At 39.5% G+C, this 24,103-nt stretch overlaps 1 protein-coding gene across 6 annotated transcripts in view; it reads left to right on the plus strand.

Moving 5' to 3' along the window:
• Window positions 1-24,103, plus strand: part of HOMER3 (homer scaffold protein 3) — a 48,832-nt gene that overhangs the window by 1,196 nt on the left and 23,533 nt on the right. For 3 of the 6 annotated variants that reach the window (XM_087951695.1, XM_087951701.1, XM_087951716.1), the window contains exons 3-7: window positions 13,800-13,907; window positions 17,453-17,596; window positions 18,239-18,395; window positions 19,244-19,375; window positions 21,795-21,902. In XM_087951695.1, coding sequence (XP_087807821.1) covers window positions 17,583-17,596; window positions 18,239-18,395; window positions 19,244-19,375; window positions 21,795-21,902 — 411 coding nt within the window. In that variant the 5' untranslated portion in view covers window positions 13,800-13,907; window positions 17,453-17,582. The remainder of the gene's footprint in view (window positions 1-13,799; window positions 13,908-17,452; window positions 17,597-18,238; window positions 18,396-19,243; window positions 19,376-21,794; window positions 21,903-24,103) is intronic. The other 3 variants (XM_026683154.2, XM_087951712.1, XM_087951692.1) reach the window with 2 other exon arrangements.

Consider the following 24,103-nt stretch of genomic DNA (forward strand, 5'->3'; position numbering starts at 1 on the left):
TGGTGAATGATCAGCTCTTCCTCCCCCATTCATTCCTGTTGAAATATAATATCTATCTGCATATTGTAAGTCATATTACCCTGGTCACCAACCAATACTTCCATGGGTCCATCAATTTGACAAAGGGGTGGAGTTTGTCAATCCAAGCTTCTTTCCTCCACTCCATATGCTCAAAGTGGACTGCAAGTAAGTTTTATTGGTGTGGCCCCTGTCCTTCCTAACCATCCCATTTATTATTGAATGATTGAATATAGATCACGAAAGCCAGCTCAAAGGTGCAGAATTTGGTTTGAGAAACCTAGTTGTTGATTTCCAGCAGGCCCCTGCCCTGCTAGCCTTCCAGAAAGCCTTAAAAATCTGGCTTGCCCCAGGCATTGAAATAGGATAAGGCTGAACATGTACCCCTGGGTTGTTGTTTTTAATTAAAAAATGTTTTAGGGCACAGGAGTTGGGGGCTGGGTTTGGAGTGGATACTGTTTTTTGTTATTTCTTTATACCCTTATTGTTGTAGTTGTATATAAGTTATAACCCATAAAATGGACAATCATGTAAATCTTGTAATTGCAAACATACATACTTTGGGCAGCCTGTGGGTGTGAGCGAGAGAGACTCATTTCAATTGATAAGCAAACATGGAGGTGCAATCAACTTGATAGGAAGAAGCAGACATAAATGGTGTAAGAGTCCAGAGCGGGAAGGTAATATTGTCTAGGTTTATTAAAAACAATATAATATATGGCATGCTAATGTATGTATGTATGTATGTATGTACACACATACACACACATACACACACACACACATATTTCATTGTAATATACACCATCTCCATACTACTGTGGAGAAAGTAAAGATCTTACAAAGCTGAGTATTGGATGAAGCTGACAACTTGCAGGAATTCATTGGCACAAGATACCCTGTGCTTGATTCAAATGCTTTATGTGCGTATGTAGATTGATAGTATGTAATGATGTAAGATGGATAAGAGATTGATTAACCTTGTACTAGCTACCAGAATGTCTTTAGGGATCAACTAAGTGCTGGTGAAGCAAACAGAACAAAGGAAGCAGCCTCCTGTTATTATTTATCTGTGACTAGTGGAACTAGATCCAAGGGCAGGATTATTTTTCCCCTTCCTCCATCACCCCAGGCTTAACATTAGACTCAGTGAAATAGCCTAATCAATGAACAAGGGCTGAGCTCTGCCTTCATTCAGTGTTATCCATACTCACCAATGAGATACAAATTTCATTGTCTTTAAGGCTCATGGCTCTCTGAAGTACCTGACTATATCAGCTGAGCAACCTACGGAGTGATCTATGGAGTTACAAAGCCAATACAGCCTTAGGCTGCATTAACAGAGGGATATGTCTATGGAGATTCTCAGTCATCCAGGTCATGATTGGCCCAATGGTGCTTTTCCAAACGCAATTTTGTTTTTTCCTTGATGACATTTTGCTTCTCACCCAAGAAGCTTCCTCAGTTCCCTTGGGATAGAATCAAGATCATATGAAATATTAATACCACTATATAATGTCTTGGTAAGACCGCAGTTGGAATATTGCATCCAGGTCGCCATTATATAAAAAAAAGATGTAGAGACTCTGGAAAGAGTGCAGAGAAGAGCAACAAAGATGATTAGGGGACTGGAGGCTAAAAAATATGAAGAACAGTTGCAGGAATTGGGTATGTCTAGTTTAATGAAAAGAAGGATTGGGGGTGACATGATAGCAGTCTTCCAATATCTCCGGGGCTGCCACAAATAAGAGGGAGTCAAACTATTCTCCAAACTACGTAAAGTCAGGAAAAGAAGCAGTGGATAAAAACTAATCAAGGAGAGAAGCAACCTAGAACTAAGGAGAAATTTCCTGACAGAACAATTAATCAGTGGAGCAACCTCCAGAAGTTGTGAATGATCCATCATTGGAGGTTGGACCAACCATTTGTCTGAAATAGTATAGGGTTTCCTGCTAGAGGGATTACAGACCTCCAACATCTCTTCCAACTCTATTATTCTGTTAAAGAAAGCCAGTAGTGGTATTTCAGCAATAGGAAGGGTATTGTCCAGAAGAGTGTTCAGATCCTACCATAGGTGTCACTATGTTTTCTTTTCCAAGTATTTATAATGGAACTATAGGCAGCAATTTGTCACAAGGAGAAAATATAATCTTCAGCTTTCAAAGTTTTCCTCCAAATAAGCTGGAGAAAAGAAGAGGTCAAAACAACAAAACTTTCACCTTGGCACCTTCAATCCAGCTGACTCAGCAATCGGCTGTCTGCCAGCAAAGAGACACATTTCCCAGACTCCTTCATGCTGCTACTAGCTCAGAAAACAAACTCAAAAGGAAAAGGCAAATGTGCCAGACTTTTAAAAGAAAGACGTCCCACACCCTAATAAGCTGCAGAAAGAGCCTTAGGTACATACTTTGAGAAATCTATCCATGGATATATGCAGACAGTGGAAAATAATGGTTATTATTCTTGTTAAATAGAGGGAAAATACAGATACATTTTGTACAGAGGTGTGTGGGTCTGGTCATTCATCGAACACTGGATCTTTTTAAGTTTCACCTCTGACTGTTTCTTCCTTGAACTGGAATATGCACCTTTATGAAACTGACAAATGATTTTTCCCCAAGTTTTGTTTTGAAATGGTGGCCCCAAAATCAAGCTCTTAAAACACAGATGTCAAACTCGCCACATTGCGTCATGTGACGTATTGCAACATTTTTCCTTTCATGGAACTTGGGTGGGCCTGGCCTGCGAGTGGTGCACTTGGACCTCAGTTTAACATCCCTGCCTTAAAATATCCCTGCCATGTAATGGATCTTCATATTCAGAGGCAATACAGATAGTCCTCGACGTACAGCAGTTCACTTAGTGACCATTTGAAGTTACAACGGCACTGAAAAAAGTGACTTACGACCATTGCAGCATCCATCCCCCTGGTGACATGATTTACATTCAGATGCTTGACAACTGGTTCATAGTTACGCCACTTGCAGTGTCCCGGGGTCACGTGATCAACTTTTGCGACCTTCTGACAGTCAATGGGGGAAGACAGATTCACTTCACAACTCTGTTATTAATTTAACAGCTGCAGTGATTCACCTAACAAATGTGGCAAGAAAAATCGTAAAATGGGGCAAAACTTGCTTCACAAATTTCTCAGCAACATAAATTCTGGGCTCAATTATGGTCGTAAGTCAAGGACTACCTGTAGAGCATCTGTAAATGTTCATTGATGGGGAACAAATATTATGTCTCCTGCATACTTTATTCCTACAGGTATTTGGCTGTCTACTGAAGAAATAAGATATTGGATTGAGTCAGGGCGGGTACCCTATAGATGCAGAGGGAGTCTGGCACATATAGATAGTCTTCGACTTACAACAGTTCATTTAGTGACCATTCAAAGTTACAATGGCACTGAAAAAAGTAACTTATGACCATTACAAGCATCCCCATTTACATTCTGATAGAATAGAATAACAGAGTTGGAAGGGACTTTGGAGGTCTTATAGTCCAACCCCCTGCTTAGGCAGGAAACCCTATATCATTTCAGACAAATAGTTATCCAGTTATAGTGTTGGAGCATTCAGAACTTCTGGAGGCAAGTTGTTCCACTGATTAATTGTTCTAACTGTCAGGAAAATTCTTCTTAATTCTAGGTTGCTTCTCTCCTTGATTAGTTTCCATCCATTAATGCTTGACAACTGAATCACATTTATGACAGTTGCTGTGTCCTGGAGTCATGTGATCCCCTTTTGCAACCTTCTGACAAGCAAAGTCAATGTGGAAACTAGATTCACATAACAACTGTGTTACTAATTTAAGAACTGCAGTGATTCACTTAACAAATGTGGCAAGAAAAGTCATCAAATGGGGTAAAACTTAAATTTCTCTCTTAGTAACATACATTTGGGCTCAATTGTGGTCGTAAGTTGAGGACTATTTGTACAGGCTTTTTTGCGCTCTTAGGGACATTCTGATTTATGGCTTTTGTGCTCTTAGGGGTCTTCCCGCTGATGGTCATTTCTCACTGTTTCTAGGCAGGAAACATAAAAACGTGACACACTGAAAATGCATAGGTTGCAAATTGTCTCCAAAACATCTAATCCTAACCACAGGTGTAGTGTAGCATTGTGCATTTTATATCCTTGGCCTTCACCTAATGTTCATGCATGCCAAAGAGTTGTTCACCTCTAAATAAAACGGATTGCTGTCTTGATCCAGCAGGGTTGCTTATCTGTTATGTCCATAAACTGCAGTTTTATGTTCTGCTCTAAACCTGCATTGCCAAGAGCATCCTTTCAATTTAAAATTAGGCTCACAGTAAGTAAAAAGCAGAAGAGCAAAAAAGGTATGAGGGCTAATTTACCATCAGACCACAGGACACTAACTTATAAAGGAGAATATTTGTAGTTCAGGGTTGAAATAAGGACTCCTTAGTGCTTTCTGAACTTGGTTGTTTTCTTGCGAACGTTTTGTTATGCAAACTAGGTAACCTCATTTTGATGTCTATAGAGATTCTCAGTCATCCAGGTCATGGTTGTCCCAAAGGTGCTTTTTCAAGAGACAACTGGACTTCTTGGTTTTTCTTTGAAAACGTTTCACTTCTTATCCAAGAAGCTTCTTCAGCTCTGACTGGATGGTGGGGAATGGAAGGATTTATATATATATATATATATATATATATAGATAGATAGATAGATAGATAGATAGATAGATAGATAGATAGATATAGATATAGATATAGATATAGATATAGATATAGATATAGATATAGATGATATAGATATAGATATAGATATAGATATAGATATAGATATAGATATAGATATAGATAGATAGATAGAGATAGAGATAGATATCCAGAAGCCTGATGATGGCAGATGAGATTCTGCTGAAACGTTGCTACAACTTTAAAAGCACCACTACTTATGACGTGGGAAAATACCCAACAAAGCTGAAGGCTATATAGATAGATAGATAGATAGATAGATAGATAGATAGATAGATAGATAGATAGATAGATATAGATATAGATATATAGATATATAGATATATATAGATATATATAGATATATATAGATATATATAGATATATATATAGAGAGAGAGAGAGAGAGAGAGTGAGAGTCAGAGCTGAATAAGCTTCTTTGGATAAGAAGCGAAATGTCTTCAAAGAAAAACAAAGTCCAGTTGTCTGTTGAAAAAAGCACTTTTGGGATCACAGATGATGTTATCTAGTTTTGGTAATGAAACGTCTGCAGGAAAACAACCAAGCTCAGAGCACCAAGAATTCCTCACTGTCTAACTTAGCATCTGATCAATAACTGTGAGGAAGTAAAATGGTCACACATGCCGTAAGAACATATAACAAGTTAGAGGAAGGCATGTAGAACATGGCTTCCCAAGCCTTTCTAGCTCTTTAAAAGTTCTACTGGAGGTCACATGACTGGGAGGAGGGTGGGCTGGAGGACTCGACAAGTTTTATGATTGGTGACCAACTGCCTCTCCCATCGGAGATTTATTTTCTGATATATATATTTTGCTCTGTGGGTCCCTACCAAATCTGGCTCATTTTTAAACTTCATTTTATAGGCTTTTTCCGTCACACCAAATATAGTAAATGTCATTCTGTTCTGGCTTTGAAGTGCATTGCTGATGATTGGCAGATAGACTCTAACCTAATCCTTAGTCACCATTTACATACAGTGATCTCTGCCCCATGTTCTGTTAGGTTGCAAAGGGTAAAAACCTTGATAAACTATCCACTTCTATTTTCAAAGAAACAAACCAGATGCTGGTTAGAAGCCCACAAACAGGATATGATTGGGACAGCCACTTGCATTTTTCAGGAAATATTAGTCAAAATTGAATCATTTCTGCTTATGAAAATATCCTTTACTTAGTTCTGGAACACAAATGGAATATTGTGTTCAAATGTCTTGGCTTCCTTGAAAAAAAATAAAAACTATTATTTTTATTTGTGCTTTTGATTGTTTTATGCTTGGTATAAAGCAGGTAGTCCTCAACTTACAACAATTCGTTTAGTGACCGCTTGAAGTGACAACGGGACTGAAAAAAGTGACATGACCATTTTTCACACTTATGGTCCTGTGATCAAAATTCAGACACTTGGCAACAGACTCAAATTTATGACGGCTTCAGTGTCCCTGGGGTCATGTGGCCCCCCTTTTGCAGCCTTCTGACAAGCAAAGTCAAAGGGGAAGCCAGGTTTATTTAACAACCATGTTACTACTTTAACAACTGCAGTAATTCACTTGACAACTGTGGCAAGAAAGGTCATAAAGTGGTGCAAAACTCACAACAAATGTCTCAGATAGCAACAGAAATTTTGGACTTAATTGTGGTAGTAAGTTGAGAACTGCCTCTAAATAGTGGCTGGCCATCTGACTATAGCTTTTGGATTGTATGGTTACTCATTTTTCTTGATTACTGTATATTGAGAGGTTGCTTTTGAGATTGCTTCTGTATAATTTGATTGGAGTGATAGAAAATGCTGTCAATAATAAGTAATAGGGCACCAAAAAAGCAAAGCAAGATTGAAACTAATCAAAGCTTAGCATGTATGAATCCAGCTGCAATGATTTGGGTATGTACGTCATCAAACATACAGGGTGGTTTTAGTTTTTAAAATTCTTTTCTTTTAAAATAATTCTTTTAGAAGAAATGGAGAATATATTTCTATTTTCAGAGGGAATAACTGTAGGTTTTACATTGTTAGTTTTACTCTTCGCTACAGTATTTGAGAATCTAGTCTTATTGATCGCTTAATTTAGCTTGCTATTTTCTCCAATCCCTTACAGGTAGAATGTGAAGTGTTTATTCTAAAGTTCAAGGCCTGTTCCCTGTGGGCTTTGATATATCATTTCATTCATTAAGTCACTTCAATAAGTAGCTTCAATGAAAACTTTTATTTGAAGCTCTCTGATTTGGTAGCCTTAGTAAAGAATTCTCCCAGTGATTTATTCTGTGGAGTTATGGTTATTGCAATTTAGAAAGAATTTTGCCATATGCCTTGGTGTAGATGTTTTGGAATTGTCAGACTATTGGTTTTTTAAAATACTGATGTCACCAAAAGATTTTCTTGTAGAATAAAAAATAGAAGTGAAAAACACCTTAATTGATCTAGTCTAACTAACCCCAAGCTAATACAAGCAGTCCTTAACTTAACAACCACAATTGGACTGGAATTTAAGAAATAAGTCGTTAAGTGAATCTATTTTCCCAAATGGGTGTTTTTTGCTGGAAACCAGCAAAATGGATAGCAATTTGTCATGTGACTGCAGGATGTTGCAACCAGTCATAAATGCGAGCTACATGCCAAATACTCAAAATGCAGTAATGTGACTGTGGGAGGGTGCAGCATTTTATGAAGACCAGAAGTGCTTTACAGATCACAAAGCATCCTTTCTGAGACTGTTGTAATTTTGAACGGTGGTTAAATGACCGGTTGTAAGTCAAGGACCATCTGCAAAGGTAAGGTACTGGTCTAGAACTGTCAGAGTCCTTGAAATATTTGACTGATACCAATTTTCCTAAGTGGTCTGTTGGATTAGATAATTAGAAGAAAACTAATTTCTTCTAGATTTTAGAAACATCTTGTGGGAAAAGAAAAAAACAGCAGCTAAATAACTTTGAGCTTAACTCACGTAAAAAGCTCCTTATCAGGTGCAGGTAACCAGGAACAGGAGCTGAGTTCAAAGAACTACAAGTTTATTACATGCAATCTGTACCCAAGAATCTGATCTACTAATGTTCAAGCCAAATTGGTGCTAGATAAGGGTCAATGGAATTCACTGGCGGTTGGACTTGGGTCTCATAGGACGCATTGACTCCAAACTGATGATGCATTTGATCCTGCCCTCAGGCTTAACCTGCTCATTTCCTACATCCTTGCAACAAACCTCTGCCAGAGGGAGGAATACCACAAATGCTGAAATCATCCATTTATTACCCTCCCTGCATGCCCACTAAAGCCAGGATTGTTCTAGAGTGGCCTCCACCAGCCTATCTCCTTGTCCTAGATCTACTCCCAGCTAGCTAGTTCCTTTCTGCCTATATACATCATTCTTCAATTTTCATTCCCTAATGTTCACATTCCATATGATTGCCCCACTTCCTTCCAAACATAGCCTCTAAAGTTTGATTGATTCCAAGAGATTATGAACGCCAACCTGCTGCTTTGGGATTTGACAATGTGACATTGAAACATGCCAGCCATGGCTTGTGGAGCTTACAGACCAGCAGAATTTACTCACCAGTGTTCTTGGAGAATAAGGTTACTGGTCAGGCTCTTTGTTCAGACTAATTATCTGTATACAGAGAAACTTGAATAACCAATTGCTAGAGAATAATTAGGGGACGATTATCCTTTTGTCTTTTGGTCACTGTAGGAAATGTTGGTATTAAACCAACGATTTGGTCCAAAAGAGGTTTCTTAGATAAAAATTTGGTTGGAGTGTGCATTAATTTCATATTCTGTATTTCTTCAGGAGGTCAAGGAGTTGTAAATAGGTTTTTCTCCTCCTATTTTCCTCTACAGTAGCCCTGTCAGATCAGTTGGATGATACATAAAGACTGATCCAAGTCACCCAGTGAGTCCATGTTTGAGAGTGACCTTGAACTCGGTGTTCCCAATTCTGTCTCAATGCTAATTAACTACACCATGCCGGCTCAGTGTTTGTAAGATTTCTGTCCTATTTTCCTTTTAGCAATCAAAGTATCCAATGATAGTAGCAGTTGTCTATGGAGTCTCAGTCACCCAGGTCATGATTGTCCCAATGATGCTTTTTGAAAAGGCAACTGAACTTCGTTTTTTCCTTGATGATGTTTCACTTCTCATCTAAGAAGCAAAATATTTTCAAGGAAAAAGCAAAGTCCAGTTGCCTTTTGAAAAAGCACCTTGGGATAATAGCAGTTGTAAAGTGCTCCCTGGCGAAAAACTTCAATGTCTTTTGAGTTTCTCAAATATTGATTGATTATGTCTTATAAACTTCCTCCTTCAATATCTACAGCTATCAGCAATAATACTAGGTTTATCCAAACTAATGGGCCACTTTCCTGCCATCCCTTATGGATAGCAATTGTATATTCTGGTTTGAAATTTAGATCAAGTCAAGAAGCATATGTCTTTCAAATGGCCTGCACAAGACAGCAGTGGCATTCGAAAAAGCACCCTTTGCCAAGGCTGGGATAAAATATATTTCCGCACTCCGTAAGCAGAAAGGGAAGAGGGTCGGAGCAGGCATGGAAGACATAAAATGGACACCTAACATCAAAAACGCACAACAAAGAATGTTCTTTCTGCACCAACTCAGAAAGCTCAAACTGCCCGAGGAGCTGCAGATTCAGTTCTACAGAGGAATTATTGAGTCCATCATCTGCACCTCTATAACTGTCTGGTTTGGTTCTGAAACCCAACAAGACAGAGATACAGACTTCAGAGAGTAATGAGGACTGCAGAAAAAACAATTACTACCAACCTGCCTTCATTTGAGGACCTGTAAACTGCACGAGTCAAAAAGAGGGTTGAAAATATTTACAGACCCCTCACTTCCCGTACATAAACTATTTCAACTCCTACCCTCAAAACAACGTTATAGAGCACTGCACACCAGAATAACTAGACACAAAAATGCCATCACTCTGCTAAACAAATAATTCCCTCAACACTGTCCAACTATTTACAAAGTCTGCACTACTACTACTATTAATCTTATCATCACTCCTTATCACTCATCCCCTCCCACTTGTGACTGCATGACTGTAACTTTGTTGCTTGTATCCTTACGATTTATATTGATTGTTTCCTAGTATGATTTGATTGCTTATTGTACTCTATGACTATTATTAAGTGTTGTACCTTATGATTCTTGACTCTTGACGAATGTATCTTTTCTTTTATGTACACTGAAAGCATTTGCACCAAGACAAATTCCTTGTGTGTCCAATATTCTATTTTATTCTATTCATAAGCAGCAATTCAATGAACCAGATGCACAGACTGCCTGCCCATAGAACTTGAAAGAAAAACATGGGGGTTAACAAGAATAAAGATTGTTAGAGGAATGTTTATTGCAAACGGGCAACTGCAAGAAAGGAGGAAGCAACAGATAGACAAGAATAACAGGAACAAAATCTTTTAAATTATTGGTTTTGAACTGTAACATTTTTATTCCTAGCCCCTCTCCTGTGTATCAACCTACTGCTTATAAAATGCATATAGCTATTAGGTGCATAGGATAGTTAGTACTACTAATAAGTCAGAATTACTAATCTCTCTTCATACTCCTTTGCATGTGGCAAGGAAGGTGTGCATTTGATTAACCGGTGCTTCTTAGCCAGTAATCCCAAAGGTGCTTGTCAAAAGGCAACTGGACTTTCTTGGGTTTTTTTTTTCTTTCCTTAAAAATGTTTCACTTCTCATCCAAGAAACTTCTTCACGTCAAGTTTCAATTCAAGAACTGAAGAATCTTGGATGAAAAGCAAAATATTTTCAAGGAAAACAAAAACCAAGTCCAGTTACTTTTTGAAAAGCATCTTTGGGACAACTATGACCTGGATAACTGAGAATCTCCATAAACATTTGGCCAGTAATGCTGCAGGGTTACACAGAACATTGGTGGTAAGAGATTTGAAATCAGAGATTAGAATTATTCAAGGATCTTGTTTTGCTTTTGCAGGGAAAAAATATTATATAAAAAAAAATCCTTACTCAACTCTCCAAAGTTGGATTTATACAGTTGTATTTAAAAGAAAAGAGAGGAGATAAAAAACAGTGTTGTTTTTTGCAGAAAACACAAGTTTTAACTTTTAAAACTCACTCACACAACATAGTATGGCCACTAATTTAGGGGAGATTAGATATATCCACAGATGAGGAACAATCTGTTGATAGCTATTAATACAGCCAGTAAAGTAGAATCTCCCCATTGTGAGGTAGCATTACTGATCTTGATTTAAGGCAAAACGTGGTTGTTGTACTGCTTAGATTAACATAACCCTGATGACATTCTGGAAAACCTTGATTGTTCTTCCAGGCCTTGGGTGGGGTGGAGGGAATCTTTAGTTAAATATTCTTGACATATTTTGCATCTATTTTGCCTTGATTTCCTATCTTGATTATTTCCTTTATATTTTTTATTTACCTGATTATATTCCTATCTCATTTTCCTTTATGTTTTATGCTGCCAAAAATTGTTTTGGAGTTCCAGAATGGAATCGGATCAATAAAATAAAATATTTGTGTTCATGAAAGTCACAAATTATTAGTTGTTAAATCAGCTCAATATTATTGTATTTTTCTTTTCTGAGAGAATTAAACCTCCTAGGAGCTGGTTTGGGGGATTATGTATCTTGTCCTTGGAACAAGGTTAAGCTAAGCCTGAGGCTACATATTTCTGTTGGCTCATATTTTTTTCAGTATCTTTTAGATAGTGAAAACTAAGCATGAACAAAGAGCTGTGTATTTCACTCTGAATTCCAATAGAGATGCCAGCTTTTTTCCAACCTATTACACCCCAGGTTTATGAAGCTATAGCTCCATCATCTCTAGCAATTGTGCGTTTCTGTAGAATGGGAGGAAATGTATTCCAGCCCATCTATATATGCTATCAGTTTGGAATGTATGCTTAGCTATCTGCTTCAAGGCATATTAAGATCAATAATATTACACAGTCCCTTTAATATTAAACTAAACATGCAAAGTGTTCCTTGTTTGAACAATAGGATTCATATGTTTGCTGATGCTAATTGAAAGAAACAGAAGATACAATAAAGGAGAAAAACAGGCAAGATATAAAAATAAGATGGTTCTACACACATTTTCTGGGTCATAAAGCACAGTCAGAAAAGGGGAAAATGTTAAATGAACAGATTTTTTTAAAAAAATGGGTGGAACTAAAATCTGTATAGCATTTAAATTTTAACTAAACTTACACTGAATATGATTACTTTCCACTTCTATGTTGAATTATTTCCCCCCTGTCAGGTTTGCTGATTTATTTATTCATTTATTATAAGCGTTTTTATGCCAGTTCAGTTTTTAAAAATCTGAACAGCTTACCAAAGCACAGGTGCCGTATCATAATATATAGCAACTTATAGCCACATCCAAGATTTTCAGGAATCACGAATTTTATTTTATTTAGTTATTTTTTACAAATAACTCAAGGAAGCGAACTTACATCATACTCCTTCCTCCTCCTGTTTTCTCCCCAACAACAATCCTGTGAGGTGGTTTGGGCTTAGAGCAGGGTGTCCAACCTTGGCAACTTTAAGATTGTGGACTTCAACTCCCAGAATTCCTCAGCCAGCAAAGCTGGCTGAGGAATTCTGGGAGTTGAAGTCCACAAGTCTTAAAGTTGCCAAGGTTGGACACCCCTGGCTTAGAGAGAGAGAGTGATTGGCCTAAGATCACCCAGCTTTCATGCCTAAAGGGAGGCCTAGAATTCATCATCATCTGGTGATTATCCCAAAGTCACCCAGGCAACTTTTATACCTAAGGTGGGGTTAGTGCTCCCAGTTTCCTGATTTCTAGTCTGGTGCTTTGACCCTTAGACCAAGTCTCAGATTGTACACCTCTAAAATAAAGCAAGTAAGACACAAGAATTGGAACCGTTTTGTGCGTTGTTTAGGGATGAATAACTTTCGTGTTTCCTTTTTTGTTCATTACTAAATTCTGTTTTAAAATAACAGGACAAATGTGGGCAGGACAGCAAGAGATAAAGGATATTTCCTATGGCAGCGGCCCCCAACCTTTTGGACACTAGGGACTGGTTCCATGGAGAGAGGTTTTTCCAGAGACTGGAGGGGGGGCATGGTTTCATGTTCTGCCAGCATCCCATGGATGTGGCTTCACTTGTTTGTGCGGCCCGGTTTCTGGCATGCCTTGGCCCAGTGCCAGTCCATGGACCAGGAGTTGGGAATCCCCGTCCTATGGAATAGGTTATTTTCTCTGTAGAAATTATTTTCTTTCCATGCGGTCTTGCCTAATCTCTCTGTAGGTACAAGTGGTTCAGTGAAACCTGGTATTGTCTGCATCTTAGAGAGGCTTGGTGGCGCAGTGGTTAGAGTGCAGTACTCCAAGCTACTCTCCTTGCAATTTGACAGATCGAATCCCACCAGGCTCAAGGTTTGACTCAGCCTTCCATCCTTCCGAAGTGGGTAAAATGAGGACCCAAATTGTTGGAGGCAATATGCTGACTCTGTAAACCACTTTGAGAGGGCTGTAAAGCGCTATAAAGCGGTATATAAGTCTAAGTGTTATTGCTATCTACTGATGTGTATACCACAGTCAAGGTTCTCTACTGAAAACAGGGAAAAGGAAGGAAAGAAAAGGGTGGCTGACTTGACCCCAAAGCACACATACACACACACACATACCTTTTTAAAGAAGAGGTTGGACAACCATTTGCCTGAAATAGTATTGGGTTTCCTGCCTGAGCAGGGGGTTAGATTAGAAGACCTCCAAGGTCCCTTCCAGCTCTGTTATTCTGTTCTGTTCTGTCCCTATTCCTATTCCTAGACAATTGGTTCAGCTCCTTTCCCAAAAGTTATTGCCATGGTTTACAATTTATATTTGAGAGAAATACAGGAAGAAAGTAGCTCTGTGAACAGCCAAAAGTCCTTCCAAAAGGTTTCACAAAAATACATAACAGTATGTGAGATTTTGAAAGCGTTTTGTATGAACAGAGAGAAGTGGCACCACAGGCATTGCAGCCATCAGAGGCAGCAAAGAATGACAATTGCCTTTAAATTCAAACCAGACATGTCTAGTCCTGCATCCTGTTTTCCAATACACTGGCCAAATAGGATGACCTCTGGATAGCAGCCAGCTTGGGTTTGATGGAGTCAGCTATCTTCTATAATAACTGGTTAGTGTGAGATGGCATGGCTCAGTGCTGAATGAATTGATTCCATTTAGCTTGTGGAATGCCTTCTTAGGCTGACTATCCTGGTGTCTGTTGTCGGGGAAAGATTTCTTCTTTTTTTAAAAAAATAAAAAACATTTAAGTTTACTTGTTAGATATTTTGCATTAATCACAATTACTGGCAATTTTTCCTTTTGTTTTTATGCTAGTGCTGCTTTATTTTGCAGAGAATCTTAACCGTTGGAGAAATCCTGCATGTAACTGAAATACAAATGCATCCATATAAGATTAGTTGGAGGAAAACAGAGGTGTATCTAGTTCACCAGCATACTCTTAACACTCTTAACACCGTTGTTCAGAAAAAGAGCTTTGTTGGATGAGACTAAATTGTACAGGTAGTCCTTGACTTACAATAGTTCATTTAGTGACTGTTCGAAGTTACCGTGCCACTGAAAAAAGTAATGCTTCTTTGTTTTCATCCTTACAATTGTTGCAGGATCTCCATGGTCATGTGACCAAATTCAGACGCTTGGCAACTGACTCATATTTATGAAGGTTGCGATGTCCCAGGGTCATGTGATCAGCTTTTGCAACTTTCTGAAAGTTGCAAAGTCAATGGGAAATTCAAATTAATTTAACGGCCATGTTATTAAGTTAACAACTACAGTGATTCACTTAACAACTGTGGCAAGAAAAGTCGTAAAACGGGGGAAAATTCACTTAACAAAACTGTCTCGCTTAGCAACAGAAATGTTGGGCTCAATTGTGATCGTAAGTCGAGGACTACCTGCATTTCCTCCCCTTTGTGTTCTCTTTCCAAAACCTGTCGGGCAGATGCCTTTAGAAAGCCCCCAAAGAAGGCAAAAAGCTAACAGTTTTGTCCATGTTTCCTTTTCTTGGTATTTAGTGCTAAGGCTTAGACTGCCCCGATATTTGGATATTTCACATAGACTTAGGATCTTCCCGTGAAAATGCATTTTCAGAGCCTTTAAAAAGACGTAAGAAGATGCTGGATCAGCATTCAGCTTTCCACTCTACCTGCCTCTTTTCATTTGACTTTACTTCCATGTTGCGAAGCAGCCTCCAGTTCTCCTTTTCTTGCTATATTTATGCACTTGCCCTCTGATTCACTCATGGTGGAGACAAGGATTAACTAGACAGATGTCCAGAAAGTCAGATCCTTTCATCCTTACATCCGTTTTTCTTCATCAGCAAACACCAGAACTTTGCCTAGTTTGGTAGTTTTGGTTTTTGTCAACACGTGCTTCCATCGTAGCTTCCCTTTTCTTGGGTCACTTCCTTCCTTAGAATTGGTTTCCTTCTATTTCTTTTTCTGCTTTATTGTGCTCCTCACATCCAGCTTTTCCTCCTTATTCAGTGAGCAGGTGAGCACACTGTAATAAGCTGATGTTCAAAATACCCAGGAAGGGTGATCCTTCTCTGCACTGGCTTGCAGAGGATGACCCCCATCTCATTATAAATACTTCTTTCTCTGGATTGAGGCTGTGGTGGTGTGAAACATGTTACAACTCTGAAATCTTCTCAAGCTGTGGATGAAGTTCTCCCCTTTGTCCTCTGGGCAACCATATGCAGCTGGCATGTAAGCTACAGTACTGGGTGTAAAATTGGTCTCAAGATTAGAAATAGCAGCAGCTGCTTTGAAATGTCCACATGTGTGAGCCTGGCTGTAGAGTGCAGGCTTTGGGGAAACTAAACTGTCCAAGCTCCAATTTTCTTCTAAAGACTGAAAAATATCCCCTCTCCTGCCTTCCTATCCATTCTGTTCTTTTTATTCGTTTGAAACCTTGAATCACCCAATCATTTTCTGCTTAATTGTCTATTAAACAGAAGAGTTTCTAATGTTTTGATTGCTGAAATTTTCTAAATGTTTCTAATTTTCTAATTATTAGAAATGTTTATTTCTAAATAATTATGAAATGCCTGAAATTTTCTAATGTTTCTAAAAGTTTCTCATGTTTTGATTGCTGAGCGAGAAGTGAAAGACTAAGGCTGACATGATAGTAGTATTATTCCAGTATTTGAGGGGCTGCCACAAAGTAGAGGGGACCAACTTATTTTCCAAAGCATCAGAAGGCAAGACAAAAAACAATGGATGGAAACTAATCAAGGAGAGAAGCAACCTGGAATTAAGGAGAAACTTCCTAATAGGGAGGACAATTAACCAGTGGAACAAGTTGCCTCCAGGAGTTGTGGGTCTTTCATCACTGGAGGTTTTGAAGAAGCGGCTGGACAGCCACCTGTCTGAAACGGTATAGGGCAGGGGTGTCAAACTCATGGCCCGCGGGCCGGATGTATCACGTGCTGGCCACGCCCACGCCCAGTTTAGTGAAGGGGGGGGAAAGTCACGAAATGTCACGTGATGCCGCCGTGACGTGAGTTTGACACCCCTGGTGTAGGGTCTCCTGCTTCAGCAGGGGTTTGGACTAGAAGACCTCCAAGATCCCTTCCAGCTCTATTCTGATTGATTGAGATAATATAACTTGGGCAGCAGCTTTTAGTCAGGTAGCATAACTAATGTACGCATGTGCATAACGTACTGCAGAAATCAAAGCAATCATAGATAGACTTCCAAATTATCTGCATGCACTGTTTGACTGGAAAACTTGCATTCTGCAATGCATTGAGACATGGAAGATTCAAAAGGAATCTTAGTGACAACATAACCATGTGGATGAAATGTGCCCTGTAGCGTAAGTTGTAAAATCCAGGTTACATCATTATAATAAAAATATACTACCCTACATTATTGCTTATAAAATTCTACAGCTTTCATATATCTGATGTCTTTCAAATATTTAGCTATTTATCCTCATAAAGAAAGAACCTTGCAGAGAAGCTTTTGGGCACCAAGGCAGGTTCCCAATTGATGTTCCACCAGGAAACCAAAGCCAACGGCATCTGAGGATGGTTGTGTTGTGCAGATTATAAAAGCAAATGTTTTCTAAATGTTGTTACTGAAATTTACACTTCATGTGTCTAAGATCATCCTGTTCAGCATGCTACAGTGTTGAAGAAAAGGTTAATTCCAATAATTTTTGCCCTGTCACCCTTTTGTATGCTCAGTAAATCTCATTGGCTGCATGTAAGCCTACAGTTAATAAAAAGCTGTATAGGTATTGCTATATCTCACCCGTTGTGACCAAACGGACATTTACCTTTGTTTTTGTAAACCATGCTGATATGGAAACATATAATTAAATGGTTTGTGGATTTTTGAAAATTCTAACAGCTCCCCATAGATTTCCGATGTTGCCATTTTTATCTAAGTATAAGTATGAGAAAATGCCCAGTTACCCTTCCGACACAAATTTTGGAATGGTTAATAAGCTGTCATAACCTAACGTTTGGAAGCTGCATGGATTTCTCCCTCGCCCTTCCTTTAGAAGCCAATGATTTCTGATTAACATTTTTAAAAAGCTTTAGCTGGTCCTAATTTAGAACTAATTTTATCTCTGTCATGCCTCCCTTTTATTTCTCCTTTCCTGCATTGTACAGTGTCAATTAACAGTGTACATTTTCATTGGTAGGAAATGAATTGGTTCCAGACCCTAACTCAAGTGGGATATTAGCCCAGCAACTGTACTAACCTAATGGTAGATGACCTGATCTTTTAACTACCTCTATTGCCAAACCAGCTGCCTTAATCAGTCTTAACCAATGTCAACAATTAGGTAATGTCTTATCTTCATCTTCCCATAATGTGTGTTTGTATGCTTGAGTGTGCGTGAGGAAGAGAGAGACAGAATCTATGCGTGAATATTCAAATTAACAGTTTAAAGATGTTGTATAAATTCCCTTTTTGATTAGAGGGTTGAGACAGAAAGCAGTGAGAAAGCTGAATTCATCTGTACTTCGATCTGGGTCAGAGTAGAGAGAATATTGTTTCTAGTCTTGAAAAATGAGAAAAACTTGGTTTTCATTATTAATGTATGTGCATTTGTGAGAGTATATTTCTATATTTCTAGGTAGGCCAGAGGCTCACACACACATACACACCAACATCATCCTTAAATGTATCAAAATACTTCTTTTCTGATCACAGTGAATATGTAACCAGCTACCACAGACTCCCCCCTTCTGCACAATTATATGTAAGAAGAACAGTTTAAGGCATCATTTGTTAATTGTTGTCTGAGATCATCCTCTTAAATTCTAATTTTGTCCCTACCCAGCGACTTCACATAACCCCTTGACCTAGAATGTGTTTGTGTGTGTATGAACTTAGAGAAACACATCCTTCAGTGATAGGGGTTGCCTAATTCTTCCCTGCTACAGTTGGGGGTCCTTATGCTCTATTTTCTTCACTTCTGCAGGGAGCAACCAATTTTTAGCACCAGAGCCCACATCTTTCAGATTGATCCTGCCACCAAGAGGAACTGGATTCCTGCCAGTAAACATGCCTTGACAGTGTCCTATTTCTATGATGCTACTCGCAATGTCTATCGGATCATCAGTGTGGGAGGCACCAAGGTGAGACCTAAGGGCCAAGCAGCTTCTCCCATGTGGACACTAGTATTAGTGATACTAGTACTGAGAAATAATTGTGATAATTTTATTCAGCAGGATCCAATCTGGATCAGTCGGTGGGACCAGAGGTTTTGCCTCCCAAGCTTTCAGAAGCCACGTACAACAGCCACTATAAATACCACACACAGAACAGGACACACACTCTGCTAGAGAGAAGTTCCCTGAAGATGGGCTCCAGCACGAGTCTGAAAGCTCAGAAGACACAAAACCTCTGGTTCCGCTAACCAACCTAGATTGGATTCTGCAGTATATCCTGGGACAGTATATTCGCCTTCATTTGTAATTATAGTCTCTCCTCCTTTAAGGAACTTAAGACACATACTCTTTATGTCAACCTAGTGACCTTCATTGCCGAATGGGAATTTCTACCCATGTCTCCCATGACCTTATGATCATACTGAGTTGGCTGTCCCAGAAATATATATTTTTTAAATTAATGAAGCAGTTTGATTTGATCATGCAAAAATTCCAAAGTATGCTTATTCCAATTTTCCAACGGCCTTGATTTAGAGCCAATGAAGAACATTTAAAAATATTTGCACAGTGTTCATAATTGTGCGAGCATCTCTTCAAAAATTAAATTGTAAGGGTGGTGTGTGAGAGCTGTCCAGACTGGATAACCAACAAGCTGGAACATATGTTTAATTTGTTGCCGCCTGCCTGGGTGTCACTGCATCCTGCACCCATGCTTCCTGTCATTTTTCAAAAACTAGTTATGCAATTGCTAGGTTGTGGAAATTATTCCTTTTCTAATCTGACTCTAAAAGTCTTGGTGTTTGTCTTCCTTGTAGGCCATCATCAATAGCACCATCACCCCCAACATGACCTTCACAAAGACCTCACAGAAGTTTGGCCAATGGGCAGACAGCAGGGCCAACACAGTGTATGGGCTGGGCTTTCCTTCTGAACAACATCTCTCTCAGGTGATGAATTATAGGAAGTGAGATGGGGAAAGGACCATTTTATTAAAGAAGTTTCTAAAGGATAGTTTGGATCCTACTAGCTTTTCCAAGAAAATCTCAGCAGAGATCAGCGGGTATTCTAATTTCTTTCATTGTTTATAAAGCAACAAAGACCAGTGTTTTAAGCTCAGGAAGGATTTTACAGCTTTACAAAGTAACAAGACCAGTTACTGGCAACCACATTAGATCAGTTTCCCCACTTTTCATGGTGTATCACTCTGCCTTTGGATTATGGATTTCCTGTCTGGCCGCTCACAGAGGGTCAGATTAGGTAATCATACCTCTTCAGCCCTTATTCTTAACACTGGTACACCACAGGGTTGCGTGTTGAGTCCCTTACTCTATACCCTTTATGTGCATGACTGCATTCCCACTCACGCTAGTAATACTATTGCTAAATTTGCAGATAATACTACAGTGGTGAGACTCATCTCCAGGGGGGATGAGTCTGCCTACCGAGATGAGGTGGACCGGTTGCTTTCGTGGTGTGGAGACAACAACTTGGTCCTCAACACCAATAAGACCAAGGAGCTTATAGTGGATTATAGAAGGAACAGACCAGACATCCAGCCCTTGCTTATCAATGGAGACTGAGTAGAGCAAGTGGCCAGTTTTAAGTTTCTGGGTGTTACCCTAAAAGAGGACCTGACCTGGGGTGCCCGCATTGCAGCCCTGGTCAAAAGGGCCCAGCAGAGATTATACTACCTGAGGCTTCTCAGAAAACAACAACTGAATGAGAAACTGCTGGTGACCTTCTACCGCTGCACCACAGAGAGTATCTTAACTTACTGCACCTCTGTATGGTTTGCCAATTGCACAGTGGCAGATAGGACAGCACTCCAGAGCGTTAATGTCATTGCCCAGGAGATCATGGGTTGCCTTCTCCCCTCTTTGGAAGAGCTTTATAGCTCCTGCTGCCTTAAGAAAGTTAAAACCATTCTCAAAGATCCATCTCATCCTTTTTTTTTAAACTATTACTATCTAGCGGACAATACAGGATAATAAAAACAAGGACAAATAGGCTGAAAAACAGCTTCTATCCCAGGGCAGTACCTCTTCTGAATTCTTCTGTATAGTGCAATGTTGGTGTGGTGTTGGGGGTTTCTGGTTCAATGGGTGAAGGGTGAAGGATGTGTGTTTGTGTTTATTTTCATGCTCATGGTCATGATGTGCACTGAAGATGGTGTTTGATTTCGTTGTACGAGGTGCAATGACAATAAAGTAAAGTAAGTAAATAAGTATTGGACTATGTCACCATCAATCCCAACCTGCAAAGCCATTGGCAGGAGAAGAATAGGAATTCTACTTCCACCGACCTGGAGGCCAACGGATTAGGGAAGGTTGATATAAACATGACTCATCTTCCTTAACAGCCATTCTTTTGGACAAGAGAGAAGAAAACACACACACACACACACGGCTTGCTTGATATATGATTTAATATACGGTATTTTTAGCACTAGATGAAATTTACATTTCGAAAGTATTATGATCATTATAAACTGATATTTTACCTACTGTTTTCTTTGAATTACCATACCTCTTTATTATGTATAATACTTTTAAAGTATTAAGGGTTTCGCCTTGTCTTTTTTTTTCTCACAATCATCCTGTGAGATAGGTGAATGTAAGAGAAACTACACTGTATATGAGATTGTCTCATCCAGTGAGCTAAACAGGAATTTGAAGCTGAAACTCTTAACCAATTTGTCTTGTATAAACAATGATACGTACCATGAATGATTCTGTAATTATTCAGGCTAAATAGTGAGGCATAAAACTATGTAGATTATGTTAGTAGATCTTCAATTATTTGAAGACCCTTCTGTGTTTGCTTCATAGTGCAAATTGCAGGAAAGATTTTGAATAAACATAGGAAAAATTCCTTCTAGGGGCAGTTGCTGATTAATGGTAGACTGTATTCAGTAGTGGTGAGTTATCTTGACTGGAAATAGTTAAGGAAGGATGCCTTAATTGCAAGGTTCCTATACCAAAAGGAGAAATAAGAGGGATGAGGTGACAATTTTTTTCCAACTCTACAGATTCATTGTAAATGGCTGCTTCCCAGCATTTCCTATTCTTGCAACAAAAATGTTTTCTGAAAGTAACAGTTACTTTGAAACTCAGTCCTGGAAAAGTGCTTATAACTCTTATTCCTGCAGCCAAACTCTTACTCCTGTCCAGAAAACATTGATTTCCTATCATTTAGAATGTGGAAATGAACAGTCCTCAGCAAAAGAGAGGAAAGATGGCAGGGGAGGGTGAGAAGGTGATAAAATGAAGGTTGCAGTTTCACAGCTTAGTTTGGAAGTTCCAGAGCGGTAGATGACTGTCTTTTTTGTATTCTGTTTGTCTTCTGTTCTGTACACTCTAAAAACAGTTTGCAGCAAAATTCCAAGAAGTAAAAGAAGCTGCTCGCTTGGCCAGAGAGAAATCACAGGATAAGACTGAACTAACCAGCCCCGCTCTCAGTTTGACTTCCCATCAAGTAAGTCTGGAGGGATTAAGTCCCATATCCACCGGTCCTTAGTGGGATGGCCGAATTCACTGTAAATTAAGCATGATTCAGGTCAACCTCTCTGTCAAAGACAGCAAATCTTTTTTTGTAGTCAGGGCCCATGGATTTTTTTTTTAAATAAAATGAAAAAGCCCAGAGGCTCACAATTTGTTTTCATTGTTATTTTTGTAAAGAAATTGCACAGTGGCAAAATCCAGCATTGCGGATGAATTTAGTGTGATTTGTTTTTGGGGGGTGGGGGGGAGCTTGAGAGGCTGCAAAAAAGCAGCAGGTGAACTGCATGCAGCCAGTGTTCACCCATGCCAGATTTTGCCAAGTATTATCCATTTTAACTGTCAGTGGCTCTCTAAGATCCAAAACTGATCCTCTCGCTGGCTGCTGGAGAACGTTTTAATTGGAGATACTGAGGTCTAAACTGGGAACTTCTGTTGACAAGAAAGGTCCTTTACCATTGAGATAAGGTCCTTTGATCCTAGCAATAGCAGATGTCAAGCTAAGTGTGCGGATGCAACCACAAAAAAGTCAAGAAACAAGGAAACAGGATCAGGCTTTGTGGCAATAAGGTAGCTAAGAAACAATTTAATAGCTGGCTCTAAGGGCCAGCAACAGAATGTTTTGTGCTGCTAGACAAGAAATGGGCTTTTTGAATTTCATTTCAACTTTAGCTTATTACTGTTTTTATCCCAGGGGTCCCACTTCTTTTAAGTAGATAATGGTAGAACTAGGAGGGACTACACTCCATTGTTTTTTTTCTCTTTCACTCTGCATATTCCATAACTTGGTTACCATTCTAGCTTAATACAATGCACTGTATCATAAACGGGGTTTCACAGCATGCCAACCCACAAAACAAATGAATCAGATTTGCTCAGTACGTTGCGTGAACGCAACCACTAGGTTTAATTGACTTGGTTGAGTGTATCAGTAGAGAGCTTCTACAGCTTGGACTCCCTATTTAGGATATGATTTTGAGTGATTTACATGTGTCCACAAATTATGCCTTTGATTTCCCCTGCTTGCTTGCTGCTTAGAAGAGAAGGAAGTAGACACCAGGGATTTTTGCTTGTTCCTTCACAACACCACCAAGGGATGGCTGTTTTCCTCTGATCTCCTGGGTAACAAGGGTAGATGGATCTGGAGGATGAAAGACATGTGTTCCCTAGGCTGGTCACAGATGGATTAGTAGTACAGGAGGAGGAGGAGGAGGAAGATGTCAGAGGAGTCTATTGGCCTGGAGGAGAGGAGAATGAGAGGAAACTTAACTAACCCTGGAAGAGAGCAGAGAGAGGAAGTTAATAGAATCACTGTCATGATTACATGGGATTTCTGAAACTGAAGCTTTTGGCCATATGAGTGTTATTTGACCATTTTAACAGAATAATTTTAGTACAAGCAGCAAAGAATTTCAGGGGAATAGCATTCTCTCAAAAATTAAGAAAAAGACAAGAATGCTATTCTAGGTTTGGATATAAGAAAGAGAGGGATGACATTCTCAGATTGAATGTTTTAGATTCCCTGGATCTTGGACAGGTTCAGAAGTTCTAGCGCGGTGCTGAGATTAATCACTTGGAGATGGATTGATTAAATTTGTTTGCCGGCCATCTCACCGCAAGGCGACTCTGAACGGCTTGCCACAGTAAAAGCAATAAAATCACGGATGCATTTATCTAATTTCCATAAAAATACAGATTATAAATTATGACTGGAGTAGGATTAGTGGGAGGGAGGGAGGTGGGATATGCTATTGGTCCATCCACAATCTCCAAGGGTAATATTCTTCCACTGGGGCCCAAGCCAGCTGTCAGAGCCAGGTCTCCATGCTCTTGTAGAAGGTCAGGAGGAGGGTTGGGAAGTGATTTCACTTGGGGTGAGGTGGGTGAGGACAAGATGTTCCAAAGGGCAGGAGCCATGGAAGAGAAAGACCCTGCCTGCTAGAAATCCCTGATGGCCTACCGCAGGGGTCTCCAATCCCCGGCCCATGGACTGGCACTGGTCCATGGCATGCCAGCAACCAGGCCGCACAAATAAGTGAAGCCCCACCTGAGGGATACAGGCAGCATGTGAAACCATGCTGCCTCCGGTCCACGGAAAAACCTCTCCCCACAGAACTGGTCCCTGGTGCCCTAAAGGTTGAGGGCCCTTAGCCTACAGCATGCCTTCTCTGCCAGTCG

This window comes from Notechis scutatus, chromosome 1 (genome assembly GCF_049901735.1).
Source record: "Notechis scutatus isolate UNSWTSFEM ecotype Mainland chromosome 1, rNotScu1.2, whole genome shotgun sequence".
Taxonomy (NCBI): domain Eukaryota; kingdom Metazoa; phylum Chordata; class Lepidosauria; order Squamata; family Elapidae; genus Notechis; species Notechis scutatus.